Here is a 26,553-nt window from a genome sequence, read left to right as displayed (position 1 = left end):
AGAAAAGACAAAGCAAAAGTCAAGGGATGATTTGTTCTGGTAGACGTTGTTGGCAACTGGCTTTGCGATTGACCAAGTTTCCAACTCGTTCCACTCCTGATCTTAAACAACTCGGAGATCGGCAACAAGCATTGATCGCTGTTGGGTTGTGCTCACAGTATTAGGCTGAATTTCATGCTTGCTTGCATCAGGTTAAGCCACTTTTCTGCGACCAGATCGGAAGTTACATCCAGATATAGGGTAGTGAAGGTGAGTCTGAGTTGGACATGGAGAAACGAGATCTGGATGTGGATTGACGATCTGGAAACTTACTACCATTCATTTTTTGCCTTACTCGAGTTTCCCGTTGCGTCTTCTGCGTATAAGCGCACCGGAGTTTAAATGTGGGTAAGTCACACCAATCGAGTCGCTTGTTTAGTCTCATATTGAGACAACCATGTGAGTTCCACACAGAATATATGTCTATCAATTTCGGTTTATAACCAACATCCCCCTTTATTAATTATCCCAACAGCTTCTGGTAGAATTGAAAATGTCCGTGTCCAATAAATTCGCTACAAGCAACTTCCTGCATACACGAGTGAGGGTATCTGATGCTTTGTCTTCCTGCCAGATAAATAGATAGATATCAACGAAAACACAAACCAAACTACATCATCAAAATCTTCTTCGGCCTTCCAAACCAGTCATGATGTCCGTCTTATCACCGAGAAATATGTCCATGATCCCCCTCTTGCCTCCTACCACCCTTTATCGCCTCGGCAAGTTATTACGCCCAAAGTTACCACTGAAAGCAGGGCCCGCAGAAGAGTTCCAACCCTGCGTTACACTATTCTTGACAATCAGAGCCGCAGCAGCAGTGGCAGCCTGTCTCTCCTTCTGGCGATGTCGGTCCTTGAGATAGTGCGCTGCTTCTGGCCGCATACGGAGGATACGTAGGATCATATCGTCGCTCGGATCCGCCTGCGCCTCGCGGCGCTTTGCCTCCTTAGCCTTGCGCATAGTGCCCAGATTACGACTCATCATGATGCTCTTGCCACGTCTGATGGTACCCATGCTTGCGAACGACCCTGCGCCGCCTAGCGAGGCTCCAAGGGCAGCTGGAGCTGACAGACGGTTACTCTGTGAGTTCTGCTGCTGAAGAGCTAAGCGTGCGCGTTCTGTTGTCGCAGCTGCCATTCTTTCCGACTCACGTATCAAACTGTTAGTATCCTCGAAATAGAAGAAGTTCAGCGATGCCAACTCGTGCCACTTAGGCGACTTGAGGGTCTCTGCTGGAACACCTAGTTGCTCTCCCGAATCGTCTCTGGCATTGAAGAATTGGAAAAGCAAGTCCAGCCAATGGTAGACAATGTCCAACTCTTTACGTGTAAGGGGTCGCTGTTGTGAAGGCTTCTCAGACAGAGGTGGCACTAAGAGATTCTCAATCACCATCAAGACCTCCTTCCATAGTCGTGCCATGACAGCATCCATGGTGGCCTTCGTCAATGTCTGTTTCATGATAGCAAAGTTCTCATCAAAGTATGCAAACAGGGGTGCAAGAGCCGCCTCAACTTGCGCTGGAGTTGCAGTCTGCACTGTCGAAGCGCGCTTCTTCCAGAGATTTGTTACAGAGGCGCCAATACCACCAGTACCAAGCAGGTGTCTAAGAGTCTCCAAAGACAATGTGTGGTTGATCTGAGAAGTGAGCTATTCGATATTAGCAGGTTTGTCTTTTAGTTTGTACAGGAGTCGAATCCTTACCTTATCCGTGACCTTTCGGACCATATCTCTCTCAGTGCGCTTCAAATGACGGAAGGCCTTTCCGAAATGAAACTGAATATCGTCTCTCTCACCCTCCATGCTAACCCTGATAAGCAGTCGACCCTGTGAGTCCAGGTCCAACCAGAATTCGCGAGGCAAATAGTCGCTGAAATGAACGGGGTCGAGTTTGAGTGATGTGCGTCCGACATAGTCGTGATCACCGAAAGTATCGTAGTCCCAAATAGTTGCGATCATGTTGACTGGACCCTGAACTGTGATGTCGAAGGTCTCGTCCCAACGCGGGTTAAGACTCCTCTGAATGATCCGTGTCTTGTGAAGTCTCTTCTGGTATTCGTCGCCAAACACCACGTAAGGATCACTATAGCCGTTGGCGTCACACGCCTTGAGATCCTCAGCCTCGACTACTTTGATCGTGAATGTGTACTTGTTAGGTCGACGGGTCTTCTTCTTGGGCCCGTCAATTCTTTCCAGCAGTGCAGCGCAAGCATCAGGATCCATAGTCCGTTCCAACTTGTCAAGCTCCTGCATGGCGTATTCGATATTGTTGAGTTTGACAAAGGACTGTAAGCGTTAGCCATGTTCATAAAAAGACATCTCGTGCCGACTGTTTACCTCTGAGTAAAATTGGAAAGGTTCAACACGATCTCTATTGTTCCAGGCATCCTTGGCATATCTCATCCACTTCTCTTGAGTGGTCTGGGTCTGTGCCGCCAATTCCTCAGCTGAAGGACGGTCCATCTCCTTCGCGAATTTTTGATCAACGAGTTCGCAGTATTTGCCAATACCAGCGGCGAATGCCTTCGAAAGGGATGTCATGAATCTGGCATGATGTTCATCGTTGCCCCAGTTGAGGTTAAAAACAGTATCAAGGGTCTGGTTGAATAACATAAATATGTCGATGATAGAAACACTGTGCCTCTCCGAATCTCGTGGGATATCTTCCGGGTTCTCAGTACGCACTTGGAACTGATCCTGCTTGACAGCCTGCTCAACGTACTCCTCGACTCTGCTTTCGGCAGCACGAACCCATCGCCATACGAAATCGACTAAAAGGTCCTCTACATTGAAAGCAAAGGGCCGATCAGGTAAAGAATCGTTGTGGATGCGGCGGATTGCAACCAACTCTCTGTATAGTTCGAAGCCATCTTGTATGTCGAGTTCGGTGCCAGTCTCTTGAGCCATCTCCAAAATGGACTCGATGATGGCGTTCGCATCCTCTTCGAAACGAGGGAACACTTCTTCGACTAAGATCTGGAAGGGATTCACGCCCATGATCTCGGGATTCTTGTTATAACGTTTGTTGATTCTCTCGCACAGCTTGATGACTGTTTTGCCTAGTTTGACCACATTGGCAAAATCCCAGTCATTCCGGTCTGCTGATATTTCCTTTTCCATGTACTGGCGGTAGGCCTCTTTAGCCTGATCATGGAGACGCTGGCTGAGGTGTTCAGAGAATTCTTCAGCAGCCTCAGGTCTAGGAGAGAAACATGGGTCGCTGAAGATGTGGTTGTCCAATATGTACTGGACGACGCCGATTTGAGGCGGTTTTGTATCATAGCACTGTTCCATCCTATCGTAAAGGTCACGGAGCAGTGTCTCATGAAGGGTATTCAGAGTGTGTTGGTAGACGGCGAAGTCATGCACCGTCCAACGGCTGGGGTCGATCTCAGATAAAGGAGTCGAGTAGTTTGATATATGAGGAGGCTTCTTGACCTCCGGCAGTGGTGTTTTGACAAAATCAAAAACAGCATCCAACTCCTCGGGGAGCAACTCCCGATCCAGGTAGTTGCGTGATGCAACCTCAAGTAGAGTGATGAGCCTGGAGGATTGGGGCACTCTCCATCTCACGCACAATTCAGTCAAAAGGTCCATGGATTGTTTTGATAGGGGCTGGTAGTCAAGGTCAGGATCGCTATTGATCTGGTCAAAGGTCATAGCATGTTTAAGAATGTACTTGAAGAAGGCTCTGGGGTCTGGAGGGACAAAGGTGTAAATATTCTCCTCGACTGTTCGGATACTAGAGTCACCACCAATGTTCAGAGAAGCGAGGCTGATAGCTGGATCAAAGCCCATTGAAGCATCAAACGCCGGATCGCTGTATGTAGACTGAGGCCTGCTGGAGAAGCCTTTGTCGATGTTGCTGCTCGATGTCTTGGCAAGCTCTGGTTTGGCAGTCAAAATATCAAGCATCATCTGGGATAGATGAGGTGACTCGGCTTTCTTCCACTCCTGAAAGGCCTCATCAAGATCAAAGTCATCACTCCTCAGAGCACCAGGCATATCTGAATTTAGCCTGTGCTGATACGACTTGAGATCCTTCAGTGCAGCCTCTTCTGTCCACACTCCTTTGTTCTCATTGATCTCGGCTTGTGCCTCTGAAAGACTCAGTCCAAAGATCCTGACTACCTGTTGAACCAAGGGCATGTCCTTGACATCATAACTCAAAGGTACGACGACCTCGATAGTTGTACCAGCGCCGTCAGATCCACCGCCAACCAAGTTTTGATCATTCGTAAGGAGCTTCTTCTCGAGAACACTCAGCTTGGACATGAGTTCAGTCTTATCGCGATCGTGACCCTGGTCCCGAAGAATAGTGGCGATCAGGCGAACAAAGAGAGCAAGATGTCGGTCAGGAATAAGCTTCCAAGAATCGTCATCAGGAGCGGCACCTTTCTGAGCTGCTTTGGTGGTAGACGTGTAGAACATGAGAATGAGCGGCTCGAGCTTCCTCTCTTTGTCAATGGTTTTGCGGAAGTTTCTTTCAGAGAAGGTAGTATAAGCTTCTGCAAAGCTTCGCTTGACAGCAGCATCATTATAACCTGGGAGGCGTTCGCTACCCCTCAGCACGCCGCCGCAACGTTCGAGTAAAGCGCTTGTAAAGTTGTGAGGCAGCTTAAAGCTTGAAGAAGAACCAGAAGTGAATTCTTGGACGAGTGCGCCGACACTGGTATGGGTTCGGACGGGTTGCTTTGGAGCTGGAACATATTGCTTTCGCTTGGCCTTGGGCTGAAGGAGGTAGTGCAGATAAGCGGATCGGAGAGCGAAGCTGCGAGCTTCATCATGTTCGACGACAATTGCTTGGGCTTTGGAGGCTGCGCGGGCTCGGCCAAGGTCTCTGCTGCTGCCCATGCGACGGCCTGGATTGTAGGAGCGTCGGGATTCTGACGACATTGCGGACGATCGAGGGGAGGCGACAGTGACGGCGGTATGGCAATGACGGGTACAAGGGCCTACAAAGTGAGGATGGAGATTGCTCGGGACGCGAGATGATACCTAAGAATGGCCTATTTCTACGCGCCCCAGCTCATGACACTGGGTATCGGTCAAAATGTGAGATGTGGTCAGCAAAGGTGGATGCTGATGATGAGTTGGAGGTTTGGGCGAACGTGCGCGACAAGGGAGAAAAGGAGCGAGGGGTCCTAGATATTTGTCTGGACTATCAAATCTGGGATGGCAAAAGAGCAATAGATAGATATGCGGTGAATTTTAATGGAAAGCCAAAATTCGTATCCTGTTCATCGTAGTTGTGGAGCAAAGTGGTTTATTTTGGTTTGTTTTGTTTCGACTGTAAGTAAGGCACTCAATATAGAAACTGTTCCAGCCCAGTTGATGGATGTGAGATTGACGGTGAAGTGGTGGTCCAGGATGGAGCTGGAGGTCTGAGCCGCCCCGGTTGCAGTGCTTCAAGAGGTCAAAGATCCAATACAATCAATGATGAAACAGGACGGGAACACAGTAACGACAGATCACACAGCCTTTGTTTGTGGTAGGCATTTTATTAGCTGAGAGAAGGTGATGGCCCTTGATTGTAGCATAAAGGAAGCAATGGAGATGCTTGCATTATCCAATCCAATGTCATTAGCCTCCCGTCTCCTCTAATTTACAGTCGCTCACTATTGACACAAAGCCTAAAATGAGACCCCAAAACTACAAGGTCCAGCCCAAAACAAGAGTCTCCCAGCCCAAGGAATGGGGTGAGACGTCATCCATTCGGCTCATGGGCTGAGGAACCTGACACGTCCTTGAACCGCTAATCCGCTAATGGCATCGCCATAGGACCCTGAGGAGCGCTAGTTTGACCCTATCCAATGGAAACAACGGTGTGTTTGGGCGCTTATTTATGTATAAACGCTTGGAATTCAACTCCATCATGGTATTCTGTAGTTCATGGGTTTCCTGTATATTTTCTTAGAGTAACCTGAGCACGAAACCGGGATTCATGTTTGCGCATGGAATACTCCGCGACCACTAGTGGCCACCCAGGAATTGGATGCAATGGATCACTACCTAAATAACTTATGGCAATCCTAAGTATTACTTTTATATTTCTCTCTTTATTCCTTTTGCTTGACATGGATCTTAGTCATAACCCATCTGAACACAGTAAGACGCAAGCTAGGTCAACTTCACGATTCACTTCAATACCTAAACATTGGTTACGATTTGTTCTAGAACAATAGAACTTTAGATAACTAATCTTATATGGCAAAAGTTATTGTAATATTTAGCTGATATTATATAGAGTCATTTTGTCCAATATAATTCCTTTAATAATTGTTAAATTTGTAATTATCTTATTCTAAATAGTAGGTAATTCTTGTACAAAAGTAGAGAGATAACATGGGGCGTTATCAGACTTTGGGGCACTTGATTGTACCCAAGTTAGTCAATGTTTGGTGTTCTCACATTGAGTAGTGTGTCCTGGACATTTACTACCTGTCTTAGTTGCAATCAGAGTCGAGGATGGTCAACTCGAAGAATTGATGAACCACGAACTCAATCTCATATCAAATGCAGTTATCATATGTGGCCGCAGAGGGTTGACGACGAGCTGAGCCACTATCCAACATGAACCCAGGACTAGATACCCACGTAGCAGGCATCAATTACTCGGAATATTTAAGAAAACGTCATGTATTAAATTCTCGTGTCTCGAATAAATCCCACTTTGGATGAGGTGGCTCACGAGGTTGCGGAGATCGCAATCTTGTGTTGCGTTTTGCAAGCACCTCGTTCATATAGTGTGTGCTTAAGTTGTGCTATCCGTGTCCTTGTTATGGACAAGACCTATCTGCAAACTTGTCATGTGAAAGAAGCACTAGATCAGTCAGTATCGCTATCTCTCATTTTGCGGCTGTGGTTTATCACCACCTGACTCATGAAAAATGACAAGCATCCACCAGGCGACTGGACATCGATCTGGAAGCTCGATGTCGCTGTAGAAGAGCCACATAATGACAAGGGCCCTGGCAGAAGATGCCTGAAGGGATCAGCAGCAGGAGTTCCTTGTCTAGAGTGTCCGACAATGAGCCAGGGTCAGTCAAAGTTCTTAGAATGGATGAGTGTGATAGTCCTGAAAGATGGTGAGAGACGACGACTTGCTTGTGCAGGGAATTGTTTCTCACAAGGAATTGATGAGATACATCCATATTAACTACACACGAAAACAGCATCAAGGATCGTCCAATGTCGTTCAACAACGCCAAAAAGCATCTATGGCGTTTTTGAATTCAGCCTGAGTCCAAGCGCCCACCAACAGCGCCGTTGCGTTTCAAATTCATGCATGTAACTGAATCCCCCCCCCGTTTTGGAGGGCCTGCGGGTACCTTACCTGGCACTTGATGCTGTTTGGTCTTGGCCTCAGCTACAGACTCCACAGGCGGTTCGACCAGGGGAATCATCCATCGCCGGCCCTTCAGTAATAGCCTAGCAAAATTGCTCATAGAGATAGCAAAGAAGTCCGGCAAACCAAAGCCAGAGATATGTACCAGAAACCAACTCAGCTTGAGGAGTGGCCGGTTTGCCCACCGCAAGAAGGGGCTCAGATCGGTTAAAGGCTAGTTCCCTGCTTTTCTTAGTGCTCGAGTCTTGAATCCTCAACCTGAATCTGAACCTAGTGTAGTAGGGTAACTGATGATGTTTTTAGATAGAAAATCGGAGAAGGGAAATCGAGAAATACCCGTGGAATGAAGGTTGACGTTTGCGTATATACAGTCGCTCATGGAGAGGATCTAAATGACTGATATCCTGTATTATGTGATCACATCAACTACAGAGACAAAACTAAGTGGAACAATGAAGTAAATCAGGAAATGTTACCTGATACATAATAAGTATGACTACTATACCTGGTAGGTAGATGGCCAGTATGTAGTAACGTTATGGCTGAATCAGTCTTCACCTCGTCCCTTGCTCGCACCCACATTGAGATTGTAGAGTTGATGAATGCACTGTATCTATCTTCAACAAGCCGCAAATCACATTACAAGATGAATTACATGTCGAGACTCAGCCAGTCCAACTAAGTAGGTAGTACCTTATTAACGGTATTTCCCCTTGTTTGCACCATTGTTGGATGCCGAACTGGGTACTGCCTACCTGCCAAAAAGGTATATACTAAGTTAAATGTTGGTAATTACCTAGGTAAATAATTGCCTTGACCTACCTCTCTAGGTACCGTAGATATGGAGACAGGCAAGGCACCTTAGGTTGTGGGGAGACTCTTCAACTCAAGATCCTGGCCGATGAGAAAAGAAGAATTGGAGATCCCCCCTTCCTAATAATCCTTGGATAACACTTACTGACTTCAATTTTGGTGCTCTAGCCGCTTCGAACCTACTGGCACCTACTATGTACCTCGCTGGGCTTTTTACCTTACCTACCTTACCTTAAGTATCTAACGTGCCGCCCTCCCGCTTGTCCTCGTTCCTACCCCTCCAGAGGAAATCAAGCATGGACATTCACCTTTGACTCCTCGATCGCGAATATTCATCAACGTTCAACATCGTCGTTTATGTCCACCCTGTCGTTGATAGCATTACGACTACGACAGGCAACAGCTCTTTTTATCTTCTTGATGATAGTCAAGTTTACAACTGCCTAACTCGACGCGCACCCACTACTTCACCACATTCATACGCCGGGCTTCGACGTCGGCGCATTCATTATATACGGGATACTCGACAGTCAACAATAGTTACATAGTTACCTGACCTTAACTCCTGGTGGCCAATTGACGAGTGGTCGCAAATAGCCACACGAGCCTGATACTGGCTCTACACCCAGTCGAGGTGCGAGTGGGCCACTCCGGTTGGCTCAGCGCCAGATGACGGCCTCCCCTGTCCCGCCCTGAGCCCCGCGCTACCACTTTTCGTACCGGCGCTATTCTGCCTGTTGGCTGCAGCAGGTCGCTGTCACGGTGTCACAGTGTCGCCTGTCGTTGTGCGCCCCCAGTGTGCGTTCGTTCGTTCGTCGCTCCAGTCCGTCTTTAAAGATCCCGACAGCTCCAGTTACTGGTCTCAGCCCAAACTGTACTCGTTCCTCGTATCTTGACCATCGCTGCCCTCCAGACCTACTTGACGATGGGCATCGTCAGCAGCAAGCCCGAGGAGGGGCCTGCTCTCTACTTGAGAGACCAGAATAGATGTACGTTGTCCTGCCCTTTCCCCGCCTTTCCCTTGGATCTTGCTGGAGGCCTGCGCCGAGGTTGTGGCTTGTTACTCTAACTGACTGACTCTGTTTTGCAGTGAGTATATCCTCCTTGGTCGTCACAAACCCACGGAAGCGCACTTCTGTAAACATCGTTCCCAATGCATTTCCTGCTACTAGAGTTTCTGCCCAGAGGCCTCTCGGCGACACATCTCCTGTGGAGTTCGTTCAGGTATGTTGCGACGGTTTGCGACCTTTGTTTGCGGCGTCGACTGACATAACCACAGGATCCCGATATTTCAAATCCAACAGCACCACCGAACTTCTTACTCAAGCTCAGCAACGATGACGAACTCATATTCTCCTTCACATTCGTTATGCGCCAGGCACAGCTTGCGCAACCAGCCACTTCCTCTGAACCAGCATCCGCTCCGATTGATACCAGTATATCGGGCCTTACCTACGTCTACGCCTCGAATCTGAAAGAAGTCGAGAACCTGGTGACCCGAGAGTTTCATGCGGACCCAAATCTACATAGAAATGCCAACGTAGCATTGGTCGGCGATTATTCTACTGGAGGAAGCCCGTCAGTATCGTTCGAATGGACATGGAAATGGAAGCCCCCGAAGCCTACTGAGGATAAGGGTGGTGGCTGGAGGAACTCGTGCAGCGTACTATGCCATTCCTTTCATATTATGCAATCGTGCTAATCAACACCAGTTTGTCGAGTATGACCCTCGAGCTCACCGACTGCACACGCTAGCTAGTTTCTCCTACTTCGTTGCAGGTACTAACCCTCGAGATGCTCTTTATCCCTCATCTGCTCATGCTTTTTCAGGCACACCCGCATCTTTGAGCCATCCAAATTCACCATCACCCCCTTTCCTCCTGGCATCTCCGCCTAAGATTCGTGTTGCCTCGTCTCAATCAGTCGACTCCCGTATGACCGCTCCTGATATCATAGACGAGCCTGTTTCACCTCTTGTTCCTACGGCCGAAATGCCCCTTACACCAGGCTTTCCACAAGTCAAAGAGACTGTCAAAGTTGACGTAGCTTGTCCCAAGCCGAACGAGGAATCCATGGTTAGCGATGACGGTCCCGTATTTCGGGCTACTCTCAAAGCCCTTGAGCAAAAGACAGGTAACATGAGGACACAGATGAAGAAGGTTCTGAAGAAAGCAGAACATGCGTATTCTTGTCAGACTGAAGCCAACGATGCTTTCACCGCGTTCGTGGATGCTCTGCGAGAAGCTGCAGCAACCAATGCCAACGCCGTCCAACCTGCTTTGGATCATTACTTCAATAAGATTGCTAGAGAAATCTTATCGTATGAGCGAACAAACACTTATAACTTACAGAAGATTATTATTGATCCCGTAACCAAATTATACCAAGTGGACATCAAACAAGCCGAGTCGAAGAAGCGAGACTTCGAGGAGGAAAGCAAGGATTATTATGCATACGTATCGCGATATTTGGGACAGCGTCAGGATTCGGTCAAGGCTAAGAAGCTTGCGGAAGCCGATTCCAAATACCAAAACAAGCGACGAAACTTTGAGCTCAAACGATTTGACTATTCCAGTTTCATGCAGGACCTCCACGGCGGCCGCAAGGAACTGGAGGTTCTGTCCCACCTGACAAGGTTCGCCGATGCTCAAACACGAGGTTTTATGGCTACTGCGAATAAGATCGAGGGTCTTCTACCACAATTGGAAGCTTTGTCCAACGAAGTTCAAGAAGCCGACAAAGGATATCAGTATCAGCGAAGAGAGCGTGAGGAAAAGAGACGACTTCTTGAAAAGAGCAACACACCCTACAAGGAACCCGAACAAAACAGCACTACAAGTAACATGCCAATCGGCTCCGCCACCAACGGCAATACAGGCAATACCTCGGATTCAGATTTGGGCCGTGCTGACAGTACCGGGTCTCAACTCAATGCCGGATCAGTGAATGTTCCATCAGGTGTGGAGTTATCCAGATCTCCAGGTAGTCTCGGTCAGACAGGTGTTGGAAGCCCTGCAGCTGCTTCCAAGTTCAGGGGTATTCGAGATCTTGAGGAGCGAGATAACATGCCATCTGCCGCCACTCATCGGAAGGAAGGCCTTCTGTGGGCTCTCAATAGACCGGGAGGACATGTTGACCCTCGTAATTTGAACAAACAGGGTTGGCATAAGTAAGTCTCTTGATCTGGGGTATGGCAAGCCTTTTCTAATATGACTTATAGATTCTGGATCGTTCTGGACCAGGGAAAGCTGTCAGAGTACAGTAACTGGAAGCAGAAACTCGATCTCCACATTGACCCTATCGATCTTCGTATGGCATCTGTTCGAGAAGCGCGTAATGCGGAGCGGCGATTCTGCTTCGAAGTCATCACCCCTAGTTTCAAACGAGTGTACCAGGCGACCTCTGAAGAAGACATGAACAGCTGGATCACAGCTATAAACAATGCTTTACAGAGCGCCATGGAAGGACGCAGCTACCAAGGGAAGCCGACTTCATCTAATGGCGATTCCTCTCTGAGAAGAGATATTGGCTCTGTGCTCACAGGAAAGACACAATCACTGAGCCACGGAAATCACCACAGCACCGCCAATACTGGAATACCGAGCCGAAGGATAACGGTCGGTGCGCGACCAAGCGCAGTCAGAACCTCTAGCTCTGGGTATGACGAGAACCCTGACAGGGTGCTCCAGATGGTCCGAGACAACGATCAAGGCAACTTGTGGTGCGCCGACTGTGGTTCAGGATCCAAGGTTGAGTGGGTTTCGATCAATCTGGGCATTATTCTTTGCATTGAGTGTAGTGGCATTCACCGATCTCTCGGCACCCATATTAGCAAGGTGCGGTCTTTGACGCTAGACATCAAGTCCTTCACCATTGATATTGTCGAGCTTCTACTGCTAATCGGGAATCGCGTTTCGAACATGATTTGGGAGGCGAAGCTTGACCAGTCGCTGAAGCCAACGGCGCAGGCAAGCCGGGAACAACGACTCCGGTTCATCACATCAAAGTATGTAGATCGTTTGTTCGTCGAACCCATTTCGCCCACGCTGTCACGATACGGGACAGCAGACGAGACACTCTTGGCAGCCATTAAGAAGAATGAGATACAGCAGGTGCTCTATGCGTTGGCGCTCAAGGCAAATCCCAACACAGTTGACAAAATGAGGGGCACACATGCCGTATGGCTCGCCCTGGCCGCTGCAGACCCAGCAGCTCCTTCACCGGGAACCTCGCACACGGCAACCGATGCGGAAGCAAAAGCTGTGCCGTTCCCTGTAGCCGAGTTGTTGGTTCAGAATGGAGCCGAGATTCCCGCAACTATGCCAGCATTTCCTCTGGGCCGCTTCGCCCAACTCTACGTCGAGCAGAAGCGTGGTCGTACGGTCATCGAAGGATCGATGGATGCAGTGCCCTCACTACCTAGTAACATGAGTCCAGCTGAGAGGCTTCAGCGAGAGAAAGAAGCCAGGCTTCAGAAGCGAGTCAGCACAGGGGGTAGGTTGGCCAGATCTCCGATCCCCGAGAGATAGGAACCGGGACCTTAGGAACCACTGGCAGGCTTAGGTTCCTGTTGCTACCTGAACAATCTCCCTCGATCACGCAAGCTGGACGGGAAACGATTTCGCCCCTGGAATGGGTTAATTTAACGGACGACAAACTGTATTTGGTAATGAGGGATGGTAGGTATTTTGACAGAAGACAAGGGTGGCACATAGGAGTTTACTGGCGTACGCGTTGATAATGGCTTTTGTCCATGCCATACGAATGGGAAGGCCATTCTGGAGACCGAGGCACTCAGGGGAGAATATGGGAGAGAAGAAAGACACAAGCATATGTTATTTTGGATTGGCGGTAGAAAGGAGAGAGTAGCACATTGGACGTGTAGAGCATCACTGCGGACATGCTAGGTCATTGGGTATTGACAGGTTGTCGTTGTTGCTTGCCTTAGCCTTGCTTACTTTGCTGAACGAGATAGGCTTGATGATATTGAATAATGGTAATGTCGAGTTGAAGCCAAGTATTGCTGTTGATAATGCCGTGACCTGTATACGCAAATCTGAGGTAGGGACTAGACGGCGATAAGTCCTCTCTGGGGCTACACGTCTGTTATCTTGACTCGGAGAATAATCTATTAAGAGCAGTGCTATTTGAGAACCACGAGTAGGCTAGAGCAGGGTGGCTCCTTATGACGCTCGTGACAGTGGAGGCTAGGAATAGGCGTCGTGTGGGCAGGCAAATGTCTCATACCGACGGACAATGTGACTTGAGACCAGCGGATGACGATTTGAAGTAATAAGATTGGGCCATGGGGTTAATAGTGCGTGCATAGTTTATTGAGTAAAGGAAGATACAGTATTGGATCATCTGAAGGTGAAGCATGGGCTGATATCTCGATCTTGGTATGAGTGCATACCTCAAAACCGTTATGTCATCTTCACTGACGGCTTGGAGGAATCGGATGAAAGCTTCAGACCCACCTGCAAGGCATATTACAGCTGTTCTAGCGGGAGTTTTACTGAGTTAGAGGAGGCTTTGCTCCACTGGAACGTAAACCGAGACCCATTCTTCAGTGGGCTTTGGTATTCCGGACCCACCCCTTACAGGTGAGAGACAAGGCGGACCGATGCTGTCATGGACAATTTCACGAGGCGAATATGGCCATAAGCGTGACTCTCTCGCCTGCGTGGACCAAGTGAGCACTCCATATTTGAACTATTCCGACCAGATAAAACAACCTACTACTGGGCATATATTTGAAGCTCAGTTTTGATTGAAACCCTCTTGAGACTCCACTGTGACTCAACTCGACTCGACTCATCGAATCTTTCATCTAAGGTACTCGGGGGCTGCTAAAAGTGGCTTGGATCGGATCGAATCAAAAGGTGCTAATGTACCACTTCTAGGCAGTTGTCGCACTCAGGTACCTTAGCTCTAGGCTCCCTCCACAATCTCCCCGTCAAGAGAGAACCACCATAACCTTTTCTTGGTCCAGGCTCAATTCACGCCCTTGTTCGCTTCCAACTTTCTCCTGTCCATAATCTTTTTCTTACCCCTACCCTTCATTCAAGGCATCGTTGCTCATCCATAGCCCCCCACAAGCTAGCACCTTTATTCTTGGTTCGACAACTTGTATCACCTCATCGTGAACCATTTCACCTGGTCCCTCCTTGGCTTCACGTACATATACTCACCCTTCTTGGCCATTGCCATGGCTCCGCAACCCGAGAAGAGCCAATTGAAGCGCCCGCGCGTTAGTCCATTCCCTTCTCTTTGGCTTTTCTGAAGAAGATTCACATCCTATTCCGTTGGTGGCCAAAATGTTGGCGTTTTCGAGACTCCTTTTGCGCCTGTCGTTCCATCTCGTGTCGCGCCATCTATCGCCTACAATTACTAACTTGCTTCTCTTCTCAGGGCTCGCTGCCAGATGATGAGACCGAGACCAAGAAACCTCGACGAGCTGAGCGCCTCGAGGCTGACCCAGACAAGACCCCAATAGTCAACAAGCAACATCTGCCATCACCTCTCACACATCTTACCGATGACTCCAACGAGCTCAACAAGGAGCCTACCGCGACCCCCCCTGGACAGAAGCAACACGAGATAACCCCCAAGAAGACTGAAGACACATACTCTCAAGGCCAAGCGCTATCATCACCACCTCAAGACACTCAACCGCTCAGTCAGTTCGTTGATCGCCATCCTGCCATCTCCGATGACATCGAAGACGAAATTCGCGAAGGCGTCTGGGGATACCTCGTTCCGCTTGATCCAAAGTATGGCGACAAGCCGATCGTCCTTACGAAACGAAGCGCATGCCCCCTACCAGACACAGTGGCCGATTCCGCCAAGCAGGATAATAAGCACCATACCAACGAGAACGGCAAGTCCGCTGCGATGAAAGATGAAGAGGCCTTTGAGAAGAAGAAGGAAAAGGGTGTCTCTTCTGGTGGTTATCTGATTGGACGTCACCCCGAGTGTGGTCAGTTTTAGAATGATCTTGCGTCAGTTTGATGACACTAACTGACTTCCAAATAGACATTGTTGTCAACGATGGTATTGTGTCGAATCGGCATTGCCTTATTTTCACCGAAAACAAGGGCAACGATACCGTTGCAATTGTTGAGGATCTGTCGAGCAACGGGACATACGTTAACGAAGCCATCGTGGGCCGAAATCAGCGCCGCGAACTTGAGGAGCAAGACGAGATTGCTGTTCACGGCAAGGCGCGCTTTGTCTTCCGCTACCCCCAGAGTCGACAGACAAGCGCTTTTCTACAACAGTACACTCTTCTAGAGAAGCTTGGAAAGGGTCATTTTGCCGAGGTCTATCTATGCGTCGAGAAGGCTACTGGTCAGCGCTTCGCAGTCAAGATTTTCACAAAACACCCTGGCGTGGAGGACCGCTCAAAGACGGAGGGCTTACAGCAGGAAATCGGTGTATTGATGGGTGTCAGTCACCCAAACGTTCTTTGCCTCAAAGACACTTTTAACGAGCGTGATCGCGTGTATTTGGTGCTCGAGTTGGCACCAGAGGGAGAACTTTTCAACTACATCGTGATGAAGCAGAAACTCAGCGAAGACGAGTCGAGGAAGTTGTTCGTGCAGCTCTTCCAGGGTATCAAGTACTTGGTAAGTCATGAACTTCCCTTTCTATCTTCTATAAGGACGATCCAGGGCTAACTGTGTATGTTCAGCATGAACGTAACATTGTACACCGAGATATCAAACCTGAGAATATTCTGCTGGTTGACAAGAATCTGCATGTGAAGCTTGCAGACTTTGGCCTGGCCAAGATTATTGGAGAAGAATCTTTCACAACCACACTGTGCGGAACCCCCAGCTATGTTGCACCCGAGATCCTCGCAGACTCCAAGCAGCGCAAATACACGAAGGCCGTCGATGTCTGGTCTCTGGGAGTTGTGCTTTATATTTGCTTATGTGGTTTCCCACCTTTCTCCGATGAGCTGTACTCGCGTGACTTCCCTTTTACGCTCTCTCAGCAGATCAAGAGTGGTCGTTTCGACTACCCTTCTCCTTATTGGGACTCCGTTGGAGACCCAGCCCGTAAGTGAATAGAACACTGAGACCACTATGCAGCTGCTAACATTGCACAGTTGACCTCATCGACTCTATGTTGATCGTTGACCCCGAGAAGAGATTCACGATTGACCAGTGTTTGCAACACCCGTGGCTTACACAGAGTAGCCCCGGTGTAAATGACAGCACTGGCGGTCTCGTCGGAGGCATCGCAGGTCTTGAGGTCAACCGAAGAGCCCCTGCTCGTGAGCGGACTTTGCTGGCGTCTCTCAACACTGTGCAGGTCACTGCTCAGCTTGAGGTTGGCAAGGATAAGAACCCCGTGAAGGTGTTCTCGAAGAACAAAGGTCGCGTTACCAACATTCCAAAGGAGTCTGACCCTGCCGCTCAACGGGCACCAGGCGAATTCATAGAGATGGGAGGTAAGGGCGACCAAGAATTATTCGCGGACGATGATTCGAGCATTTACCCAATAGGTGATAATGGCGAGAAGATTAAAGCGAACAAGGCCAAGCGATAAATCAGCGGGTTCGGAATATTAGAGTCGAGTATGCGGGATCAGGGTGTGTTTGCCTTTGTTCTGGTGTTATTCTTGTTGAGTTGATTTTCGATATTGGTTGTTTGAAGGAGTATCTTCTATAGAGACGGTACATCTGGGATCATCGGTGTTTTCTATTGGATAAGTTGTTTCTGGTTTGTTTCTTCGATTACATACATATTGACTCATGGAGGATAGGAGATGGATTTGTTGAGAAAGGCTGGTCGTCAGCCAATAGTAACTTGAAAGCGCACGAAAAGTCTTGATTGTTTTTCATTGCCTGCTGAAAGAGATTTGAGCAGCACTGGTATATTGTGAAGTGTTACACACCCGACTTAAGACATGGCCAACCGGGAGAGATAATAACATGACTTTCTTAGTGTCGCAATGAAAAGCTGAGATACATAAAAGATATCTAGTGTAACAGGATAATCAAGGCATGAGAAGGTAGGTGCACGAATAGCAAAAAGCAGTGAGCTTTCCTGGTATATATGCTTTTCATTCTTCTCCTTCATTCCTTGTGGAAAGAAAGCAACAAACTAAAAACACGTTGTGGATTTACCTTTGGACAGATAACAACCCATCATCATGTCGAATATGTAACTTTTATGAATTAAATCAGAAGGATTTAGAATCGTCTAATAGTTTGAATTAACAATAGCTAGGTAGGTCGGTAGCTTCTTCAAAACAAAGCTATCGAGAGCCGAGACAGATGCATCATTGAACCATATTCGACTTACACGAAGCTCTTTGTTATCTCCACGTGACTTATCGCTTAGCGCCCACACATATACCAGGTTGGAGAAAACCTATCTGGCGGGGTTCTGAAGGCCCCACCAGAGAGGGCTATTCGTCTAGGACGAGAAACTTCACATTTATCCGCTTGTCGACCTTACAAACGCCTCGAGATCGTCCCCCCGCGCGTCCCCGGAGTTCGCTTCTTTTCCTATTGCCTTATCCTCGTCCGCACCGCCCAAGCCGGAACGAGCTACTCGACGACCACCGCGACCGAAATCTCAATATCGAACTACCATTCCCGCGAGGGAGTCAAAGGTAGCAAACATGGCCGAAACCAAGACTGCCGGCCAGCCCACTCTGGTCTTCGTCGATGGATCCTTTGAGGACCTCGCTGCTGAGATGGCCGAATACCTTAAGGCTGAGGATGCCAAGCAACTTTTGAGCCAGGAGAAGCCCCCTTCTCAAGAGGAGGTTATTTCCAAACTGGTCTCGGCCTCCGGAGCCCTTAACACTGTCCCCGAGAAGGAGTATACCGCTGCTTCCAACCTCATGACCCATCTCGTCCTGATGTCCTCCGACCCCAAGAAGTTCTTGCCCACCCTCTGCACCACTTTTGCCAAGCCTCTCCTCAACTCTCCTGTCCACGGCGCCGGCCTGTCACTCAACGCTTTGACCACTGTCTTTAACCTGCTCGACCCCACCGACCCCGTCCGCGCCCGCGTCTTTATGGAGATCCTCAAGTTCCTGAGGGCTCACGGCATGTTTGAGAGTCTGCGTACATATCTCGATAAGCTGCCCGAGTGGCTCGCTACCTGGGGCACCGATGCCGATTTCCAGCGAAAGATTTACGAGGAGGTTGCTGAGGTTGCCATTGAGGCTGGCGAGGAGCAGTAAGTTGTGCCCTCCAAGTACGGTGTGCGAGAGTATTTCTGTTGGCGACTCGGTATTAGGTTGGAGCCATTCCCGGGATCTGCAGACTGATGATCGCGCCTGTACAGTTCACCTGCTGAACGACCTACTAAAAATCTGATAGACAAGCCTACGAGTACGTCGTCAAGGCTCTTCGAACATTCGACGGCGATGCCATCTCCTCTGAGGAGGCCCAGCGACTATCTCTTCGTGCCGTCAAGAAGGCACTTACCTCCAACAACCACTTCCTGTTCCAAGACCTGCGGGGAATCCCAAGCGTCCAGGCCCTTAGCGACTCACACCCCGTCTACTCGCAACTCCTCGATATCTTTGCTGAGCAGGACCTAGAGGATTACAACGACTTCAACGACGAGCACCAGGGATGGGTTGAGAAGGAGAAGCTCGATCACGAGAAGCTTCACCGCAAGATGCGCCTCCTAACTTTCTCCAGCTTGGCCGCCTCCACCCCTAGCCGCGAGATCGAGTACTCCAAGATTACAAAGGCTCTCCAGATTCCCGAGAACGAGATCGAGATGTGGGCTATTGACGTGATCCGTGCCGGACTTGTCGAGGGCAAGCTTTCCCAGCAACGCCAGAAATTCCTCGTTCACAAGGTCACATACCGTGTCTTTGGCCAGAAGCAGTATCAGGAGCTGGCTAACCGAGTTGACCACTGGAGGACAACCCTGCAGAACGTTCTGGGTGTTTTGCGTCAGGAGCAGGCCAACGCCAAGGCTCAGAAAGAGCGCGAGATTCAAGAGTTGGAGCGCAAGGTCGCCAACGCCGGCGTTAGCGGCAACCAAGATGGTGGTAGACGCCGACAGAACCAAAACCGGGAGCCTCGCGAACCTCGTGAGCCCCGTGAACCTCGTGAACCCCGGGAGCCCCGGGAGAGGACGGAGGATGACGACTAGGCAAGGCAGAACAAAGAAGGATATGCCAGGACATGACGAAAAACGAGACTAGAGCAGTCGTGGGGAAGCAAAATGAGGGGGGCTTTTTTTCTGGGAACGGGGGACATTGTTATACCTGCTTTGTGTTAATACATCGTTGGGCATATGAGAGAGGGAATCCAGCGAACGAAGGGTTGCTAATGTGAATGGCGTAGCCGGTTTCATGAGCATATTAGTCTTCTACCTTCCCAGCATTGAGGCGAAGATGGTGTCATGACACTCTTCTTCAAAATAGAACAAAAATTGAATGCATGTTAAACACAGAGCGAGTCTTGTGAAGGAGGAGTGTGAGGGGCGGTTTGTTATTGTATTGTACATATTTTATTGACTGACGCGATATCTTTGAAACAACATAACGGGGACATTAAAATGATGATGTGAACTTTTTATGAGGATCTGGGTTGTGTATCCGTCCTAAGAATCAGTTAGTGATATCTCCACGGTCAATAAGTGAATAGCATGACAAGACAGGGCAAATTTAAATACATAAACTTTTCACGGCAAGCATGGCAGTATCAATGCATAATCCCTCGATAGTAAATGCTAAAAATGGACATAAAGGCCTAACTTACCATTTCGTCGATTGACAAGGGCAACGTAGCCTCCTGTTCCCACCAAAATGACGACCACAAAAGGCCAAAACTTGACCTCGTCATTTCGACGGGGCTTCGGCGGTTGCGAAGAATAGCAACGACTGCTTCGAGTGGCCAGAGAGGAGGATGTGAAAGGACGAAGTCTTGAGGCCGAAGCGACGAAGCGCCCGGACAGGAAGGACATGCGAGAAGCCATTGAATGCAACCAAGATTGGGCTTCGTCAGACTGTTGTACGACTATAGTCCGGGTATGTTCCGTTGAGAGCCAGGTGAGCAAGGCAATTGATTAACTGAAGTCCGTAGAGATGAGTTCAAGTGGAACCATATTGAGGCATTGGATGAGATCGTCATGGCAAAATCGGGCGATTAGAGATGAGTGATCACGTGACCATACTCATATCCCCAGAAGGAAACAGAATACTCTTGCTATTAATACATAGATGGGATATGACGGTGAATCCGTTACTACGGGTTTAGTCTTGGGAATTGGTGGTTGGATCCCAAATGGTCTTCATCAGTCGTGACTAAGATAGGCTGGCCTGTCAGGACTGTTCAAACAAGGGGCCAACACCATTCAGATATCCCTTCGTGGTTCATTCAAAAGGTTCGGTCCTAATTTTTGGAGTACGTTTTGAATTGTACTTATTTCAAATGAGTCTGAGCAAAGACCTTACCTCTATGGAGATTCATTTAATTGCTGAGAGCGAACAACATCCTTGCTTGGCTGGTATGAAACGAGGTGGTTGGTAGTTGGTTCAACTGCCGCCCGCCTACTAAACCAGCCTCTCACATTATGATTGACCTCAGCTCTATCTAAGGTTAAGCGCTTGCACTTGCACCCCGCATGAGCTCATTAGGTACAGACCAAACATACTTCAGCGGTAGCTCCCGCTTTGACGCCGGCATATCCTCATTGACATTATTTGATTCTTGCAGACGAAACATAAGCAGTTGATCATCATTGTGATTATCGTCTCATCTCATCCTGTCTAAAGGTCTGGTTGCTACGCCAACAACATATTCATCATGGTGTCAACACCAAGGTCGAAGAGTCGAATAGACCCTCAGACGCCGCGATCGCAGAAGAAACGCATGCCCAAGGGCCGTTACAGCGATGGACACTGGTGGTGTAAGTTGCAACTTTGTCCACTCAGTATTTGATCAGAACTCTGACTTCTCTCAAGGTAACTGTGAACCCCGCCAGAAAGCCACACTTCGCGAGGTAAAGAAGTCCGGGCCGAACAACGGCAAGCTTTTCTGGAAGTGCGACGATTGTAATTTCTTCCTCTGGAGGGATGAGGCCAAGGTACGCGAGTCTGGGTTGAGGGTTTCCCGAAGAGGCAGTGAATCCTCCAAATCTGAACCTCCACCCATGACACAGCAATCACTTGTGTCGTATGGGTATCAAGTGACTCCGAGTCGGCGTCAGAGCGACGATGATTCTGCCAATAGCACAGAAACCGGCGAGGAATCAGAGGCCGATACCCCAATGCCCAAATCTGTGAGAAACCAAACCCAGGCTGCGGATCATCCAAAGCTGCCCTCTCCGCCTGCTGCAGCTGTCGAGACACCCAGTCGTGGGTCGTCCAAGAGACGGCGCGACGTCTTCGAAGAAGATGAAGATGAGTTCAGTGATATTGCGTCGGATGAAGAGCGACAGATGGCTGCTATCGCGGACAAGAGTGCCGAGAAGGCTGCCCAGAGCCGTTTCACTACACCAACCACCACTCGCTCAACCGACGCGATTTCAGGGATGCCGACACCTTCTGTATCGCGCACACTGTTTCCCACCAGCGAGTCTAAGAGACAGAAGCAAGTCTCCTTTGAAGATACCCCCTCACGATACTCGGACACTATGTCATCTACTACTCTGTCAGCCAACGCCACACCTTCGAAGACCCCCTCTAGAGTGCAAGAACCCCCTTTAAGCAGCCCTCCGGAAACTAGTTACGATGTGACAGACGAAGTCATGAATCTTTTGAGAGGCCAAAAAATTGACCAGAGCGTTTTGTCATCTGTGCAGAGTATTCTGGAAGCTGCGGCACGTCGCACTAAGGGTATCGTTCTGGGCCGTGACTCTGCACGGTCAAGCCTCAAGACCAAAGATGACAAAATTGCTACTATGCAAGAGCGCATCACTGCACTTGAGAACCGTGAACGAATGCACAGGAGTCAGATGACGAATATCAAGGCTGGTTTGATGAAGATGTATGGTGACAACTGATTGTGTTAAGCGTCAGGATTAGACATGGCAAGGTAATGGTTATAATGATAATGTGGGCTTTGGACTTCGGTAATGTAGTTAGATATACCCTTCGAGCGATTAGTTAATAAATATCAGAGTAGTTCTTGTGTAGCAGCCCAAAGAAATACGCCAAGTTGAAAGTGCATTGATAGTGTCGACTTGGATTACACCTTAGCCGGCATTCACTGCAAACTACATGTCGACTGGACAGGACGTGGGTATTCAAGAGTATTCTATTATCATTCGAGAAGTAAAGTATTCATCTTTTATAGGCTTAGCAACATGGATTAGTGAGTTTTATTTCTATACAGCCCGACTCCAAGACAGCCGCCTCCCAAGCATAGCAATTCCGATTTACACCGCTTTATCGCTAAAAGTCAGGGCCCAACCTTTCGGCAAGGGCCTTCTCAGTGTTGGCATAGACCTCGCTGGGAGGAGGAGTAGCATCGAGCTTGAGAACCTTGCCAACCTCCTCAAAACGGTTGACAACAGGCATGCTGGTCTCGATGAAAGTACGGAATCGCTTGCGGATACTCTCGGCGTTGTCGTCGTCACGACCGCTGGTCTTGCCACGCTCGAGAAGACGAGACTCCATGACGTCCTCGGGGCAGTCGAAGAAGAGAACAAGCTTGGCGGGGCAGACAGTCTCTTCAAACTTGACGGCCTGGTCCATCTTACGGGGGAAGCCGTCGATGAGGAAGCGCCCCTTTTGCGAACCCTTTGCCTTAAGGTCGGCGGCCATGGCGTTCTCGAGGAGAGCAATCGTCACCTCCATGGGAACAATGAGACCGTTTCGAATATAGTCCTTGATGAGATCTCCGTATTGTGAACCAGGTCTCTCCTGCTCAGCGCGCAAAAGGTCACCAGCTGAGAGGTGACAGAAGCCGTGGTCCGAGACAAGCTTGGCGCACTGAGTGCCCTTACCAGCGCCAGGGCCACCGAGAACGAAGATGACAGTCACATCTTTGGGGTCGAAAGTAGGGGTTGACTTTTGGGGCGCGATGGTCGCGGGCGCATCTTGTTCGATAGCAGGCATGATGAGATATAGAGCTGTAGTTGGAGGTGGAGGTTAGCTGAGGAGTTTCATCATGGAAGAGGGGGATGTACCTTTTGATTGGGCACTATGGTCAATGCGGGATCATCTAGGTATAAAAAGGGACTCTGGAGGAGGGAAATACAAGGAAGAGTAGCCTGATCTTTTGCTCGACAGGAGATCGATCGTGTTGATGCTGCCAAGACAAGGAGGAGTGGACTGGACCCTTGGGTTGAGCGGTGTCCAACACTAGGAGGGCCTGAGGCATCCATGATGTTACTACAGCCCACTTTACAAGCTCAACCTCAGATCAGTTCTTATCAGATCAACAACAATGTAACATCAACGATCATCTTTAAATAATACAAGTGTTCTGACAAAAGTTTATTTTCTCATGATCTAATGCTGGTATTTGATTGGATTGCCTCCACATTCAAAGGTAGTGAGAACCTCACGGCCCATGGACACAATCTTGATCAGCTGTAAGTGATGAACCCCTGCCATCGACTATTGATACATACAGTCCTTCCAGATCATATGCTGGATCTGTTCCTCAAATCCTGACCACGGAGCTAGACCCAAACTTGCTCGAAACTTCTTACTGACATCCTCATAAGTAACTTAGCAACGCCCTCATCCCACCTGAAAATGACATGACATTCTCGAATCACAGGTCCGCACCCATCATTCATAGTTCAGCGTGACCATGGGTTTGTAAATCACCATAGCGTTGGTCGAGTTGAAGAACTCGCCATCGGCATTGCCAATCTTGCTGAGTCTAGGCGAGATCTGAACACCGACGACTGACTCTCCGTCCTCTTTGCCACTCTTGTAGCGAACAACGAGGTCGTCGAAGTTATCGCTATCGTCATCAACGTCCCAGTCTGTCACAAAGAACGCCCTCGACTTGAGGAAATAGTTGTTCAACTTGACCGCTTTGCGGACAATGTTTCCAAGCTTCTCTTCCGCCTTGTCCCTCTGGTCAGGGTCCATGAAGATGGACAGGTCTTTGTTCATCTTTTGGATGATGCCTTCAATCTCTTTGTTGTTGTCTTGATCGAACTGCTGGTTCAAAAAGTTGGCTGTGTGAGCTTTGACACGACTCAGTTCTGACATGCCCTCGCAATCGATCTCTGTGCTTTGTTAGTGCCATAAAGTCAGATATAGGTGGGACGTCATACTAGAGATGTCCAAGCAGAACAACTGAAAAACCCTGCCTGCAGGGCCACCAAAGGTGGCTGCTTCGCCTTGGAAAATGGAACGAACAAGACACTGCCAGATGTACTGCTCAAAATAGAACGGAGCTAAGTGGATGTCTTTCTTTTGCTTCTTCTTGAGCGATTCGACCACGCTGTGATCCGCTCCCCGAGGGGCTGGAGCTCGGTAAGGCTTTACTGTGAGAACCTGAGAAACGAAGCAGAAGATCTGGTATCTGATTTCGCCCCAAGCACGTTCGACTTCGTCGTCGGTCACCTTGAATGCATCATTAAAGTTGGGGTCTTTTTCGTCATGCATCTCAGCTATATCCACTCTCAGCTCATCGATGAAGGCCCGTGCCTCCTTGAGCTTTCTGTTGAGCTCAACGTTGTCGTCAAGCAGTCTCTCGTTTCTCTTCAGGGACTTGGCGAGTTTTTCTTCACATTGTTTGAGCTTGGATATGCTGCCATTTGGTGAGCTAGCCTCGAGGATTTGGCGTTCAAGGGATCTAATTCGCTTCTTGGCCGCGTCAAGCTCAACTGCGAATCTAGTCGTGTGCAGAGTAGCTGAAACCCGTTTCTGAATAGAGGTCAGGCCTTCATGCAGGCTCTGGATGTCAGATATGTTGACAGAGGGTGAAGCTTCAATTTGCGAAAGAGCCGGCGTGACTGGCTGAGGAGTGGCAGCATTGTTGCTAGCGGTCGCAGACTTGCTGGTCTTAAGAACGATCTTTCGCACCTTTTTGTTAGGAGAATCGGCTTCTTCGTTGCTGGAAGATCGTTTCTTAAGCAAAGTGGACTGGTTTATGGTGGCCAGAGGAGAAGTCTCGATTGCAGGGCCAGAGCCAGAGTCCGCAGTCTCATTCTTGACGTGAATAACGCGAGCTCCTGTGGAAGACACTGGGCGGAGGCGTGGGACGATAGGCTCGTCAGAATCGCTTTCAGGATCCTTAAAACTCTTGGGAGCTGCAGCTCGCGAGGGACGCTCTCGTCTCTCGGGAGTCGCGAACTCCATGGTTTTGTTGATGCGATGTGATGGGAAGTGAACTAGGAAGAAGCAAGAAAGCAAAAGATCTCTGCTTTCGCAGAAGAGAAAGATGCAGGTGTAAATGAAACGGTGAAGAGTTCAGAGAAAGTTATCGGTTTTTATGCGGCCTGGGCGAGCGGTGATAGAGAGAGAAGGTGGTGGAAGAAGAGAAGGGAAACAATAGCGTGCCGAGATGACACTGGCAGTGCGCTGCCAGCCAGTTTAACAATGGGATATCAATAGACCCCTCTGATGTACAATAGAGAAGATCAGGCAGCAACGGAGAACAATGTAATAGCCTGTGATTGATTGTGATGTCGATAGGCGATGTACCTGAGGTTGTTGGGAGTTAGTCGAGAGAATTGCGTTTTATGGCTAACGATTCTCTTGAGTTCCGAATGGTGATGTGGTAACCTTAGGAACGTGGAGGATATGAAGTTTATTAACACTTTCATTAAAAAGCCTTCCTATTTAATCTATCAATTAGTATTCTTCTTTATAGCACCATCGATAATATTAACGGTTAACTTGAAGGTTATAATGTGTAGGATAACTTGGCAACACACTGTTAAAACTCTTCGATTCTTCACAAGTTACCGTGTCCGCTGAGACTTTACTTGACCTTCATTGCCTAATAATTGGCTTGTCTACGCTTCTCTGATACAATAGTTGGAGGGGCGTTCGTTTTGATGCTTTTGTCTGCTGGTACCAAGCAAATGATATATAAGTATGGGGCAAGAAAGATGTAAATAAATGCAAGTAAACGTCGGGAGCTGATGATGCAAATATGATGACAGTACTGATATGTCTTTGTATATGTCCTATAGACTAGAATCTTAAGTGTTTCGCTGTTGATCACTTGATCTTGTGCTATTAGGAGGATCAAGTGCAGTACTTTAGATATATTCCACATCCTCTGTACGTATATGGACCTACTGTCGATCATGAGAGAGACTATGTGGTCCCGAAGTTCAATTGTCTATCTGTTACGCGCCAGATCATGGCGCGATTTGCCTTAACTTCTACTTAGTAAACTTATGCTTAGTTCATCGGCGCAGATTAAAAACTGACTGTATCTGCCAGCC

The 26,553-nt window shown here is 48.7% G+C and overlaps 7 protein-coding genes across 7 annotated transcripts; 4 read left to right on the top strand and 3 right to left on the bottom strand.

Annotated features, from left to right (window-relative positions):
- Positions 1–750: 750 nt before the first annotated feature.
- BKA55DRAFT_499261 (uncharacterized protein) lies at positions 751–4,935 on the bottom strand (the record flags this gene model as incomplete). The annotated part of the gene is made up of 3 exons (XM_046186641.1): positions 751–1,689; positions 1,744–2,325; positions 2,377–4,935. The coding sequence occupies 3 exons, from the start codon at positions 4,933–4,935 to the stop codon at positions 751–753; spliced, it is 4,080 nt and encodes a 1,359-aa protein (XP_046054779.1).
- A 4,190-nt stretch (positions 4,936–9,125) lies between these two features.
- Positions 9,126–12,729, top strand: BKA55DRAFT_533753 (uncharacterized protein; the record flags this gene model as incomplete). The annotated part of the gene is made up of 5 exons (XM_046189512.1): positions 9,126–9,189; positions 9,291–9,424; positions 9,480–9,863; positions 9,913–11,369; positions 11,421–12,729. The coding sequence occupies 5 exons, from the start codon at positions 9,126–9,128 to the stop codon at positions 12,727–12,729; spliced, it is 3,348 nt and encodes a 1,115-aa protein (XP_046054778.1).
- A 1,679-nt stretch (positions 12,730–14,408) lies between these two features.
- BKA55DRAFT_533752 (kinase-like domain-containing protein) lies at positions 14,409–16,756 on the top strand (the record flags this gene model as incomplete). The annotated part of the gene is made up of 5 exons (XM_046189511.1): positions 14,409–14,450; positions 14,612–15,179; positions 15,236–15,828; positions 15,894–16,263; positions 16,314–16,756. 5 exons carry the CDS (start codon positions 14,409–14,411, stop codon positions 16,754–16,756), a joined length of 2,016 nt encoding a protein of 671 aa, XP_046054777.1.
- Positions 16,757–17,563: 807 nt separating this feature from the next.
- Positions 17,564–19,808, top strand: BKA55DRAFT_158248 (uncharacterized protein). The gene is made up of 2 exons (XM_046184969.1): positions 17,564–18,402; positions 18,546–19,808. The coding sequence occupies exons 1-2, from the start codon at positions 17,837–17,839 to the stop codon at positions 19,333–19,335; spliced, it is 1,356 nt and encodes a 451-aa protein (XP_046054776.1). The 5' UTR covers positions 17,564–17,836; the 3' UTR covers positions 19,336–19,808.
- Positions 19,739–20,199, bottom strand: BKA55DRAFT_501174 (uncharacterized protein; the record flags this gene model as incomplete). Its single annotated transcript, XM_046186805.1, has 2 exons — positions 19,739–19,788; positions 19,947–20,199. Coding segments are annotated over 2 exons (303 nt in total), but the record flags the coding sequence as incomplete, so codon positions are not given.
- Positions 20,200–20,993: 794 nt separating this feature from the next.
- Positions 20,994–22,191, top strand: BKA55DRAFT_501058 (uncharacterized protein; the record flags this gene model as incomplete). Its single annotated transcript, XM_046186790.1, has 2 exons — positions 20,994–21,096; positions 21,152–22,191. 2 exons carry the CDS (start codon positions 20,994–20,996, stop codon positions 22,189–22,191), a joined length of 1,143 nt encoding a protein of 380 aa, XP_046054774.1.
- A 391-nt stretch (positions 22,192–22,582) lies between these two features.
- Positions 22,583–25,456, bottom strand: BKA55DRAFT_589445 (adenylate kinase-domain-containing protein; the record flags this gene model as incomplete). Its single annotated transcript, XM_046194932.1, has 5 exons — positions 22,583–23,262; positions 23,701–23,752; positions 23,848–23,877; positions 23,969–24,378; positions 24,427–25,456. 5 exons carry the CDS (start codon positions 25,454–25,456, stop codon positions 22,583–22,585), a joined length of 2,202 nt encoding a protein of 733 aa, XP_046054773.1.
- Between the last annotated feature and the right edge of the window lie 1,097 nt (positions 25,457–26,553).

Source organism: Fusarium redolens, assembly GCF_020744475.1.
Source record: "Fusarium redolens strain MPI-CAGE-AT-0023 chromosome Unknown BKA55scaffold_2, whole genome shotgun sequence".
Classification (NCBI taxonomy): Eukaryota; Fungi; Ascomycota; class Sordariomycetes; order Hypocreales; family Nectriaceae; genus Fusarium; species Fusarium redolens.
This window is presented reverse-complemented; position numbering and strand designations above follow the sequence as displayed.

Bases quoted from the DNA above. Each gene is read 5' to 3' on its own strand.
- BKA55DRAFT_158248 (XM_046184969.1), top strand. From the start codon at position 17,837: ATGGCCGAAACCAAGACTGCCGGCCAGCCCACTCTGGTCTTCGTCGAT. The intron at 18,403-18,545 runs GTAAGTTGTGCC...AAAATCTGATAG, and splicing joins ATTGAGGCTGGCGAGGAGCA to ACAAGCCTACGAGTACGTCG.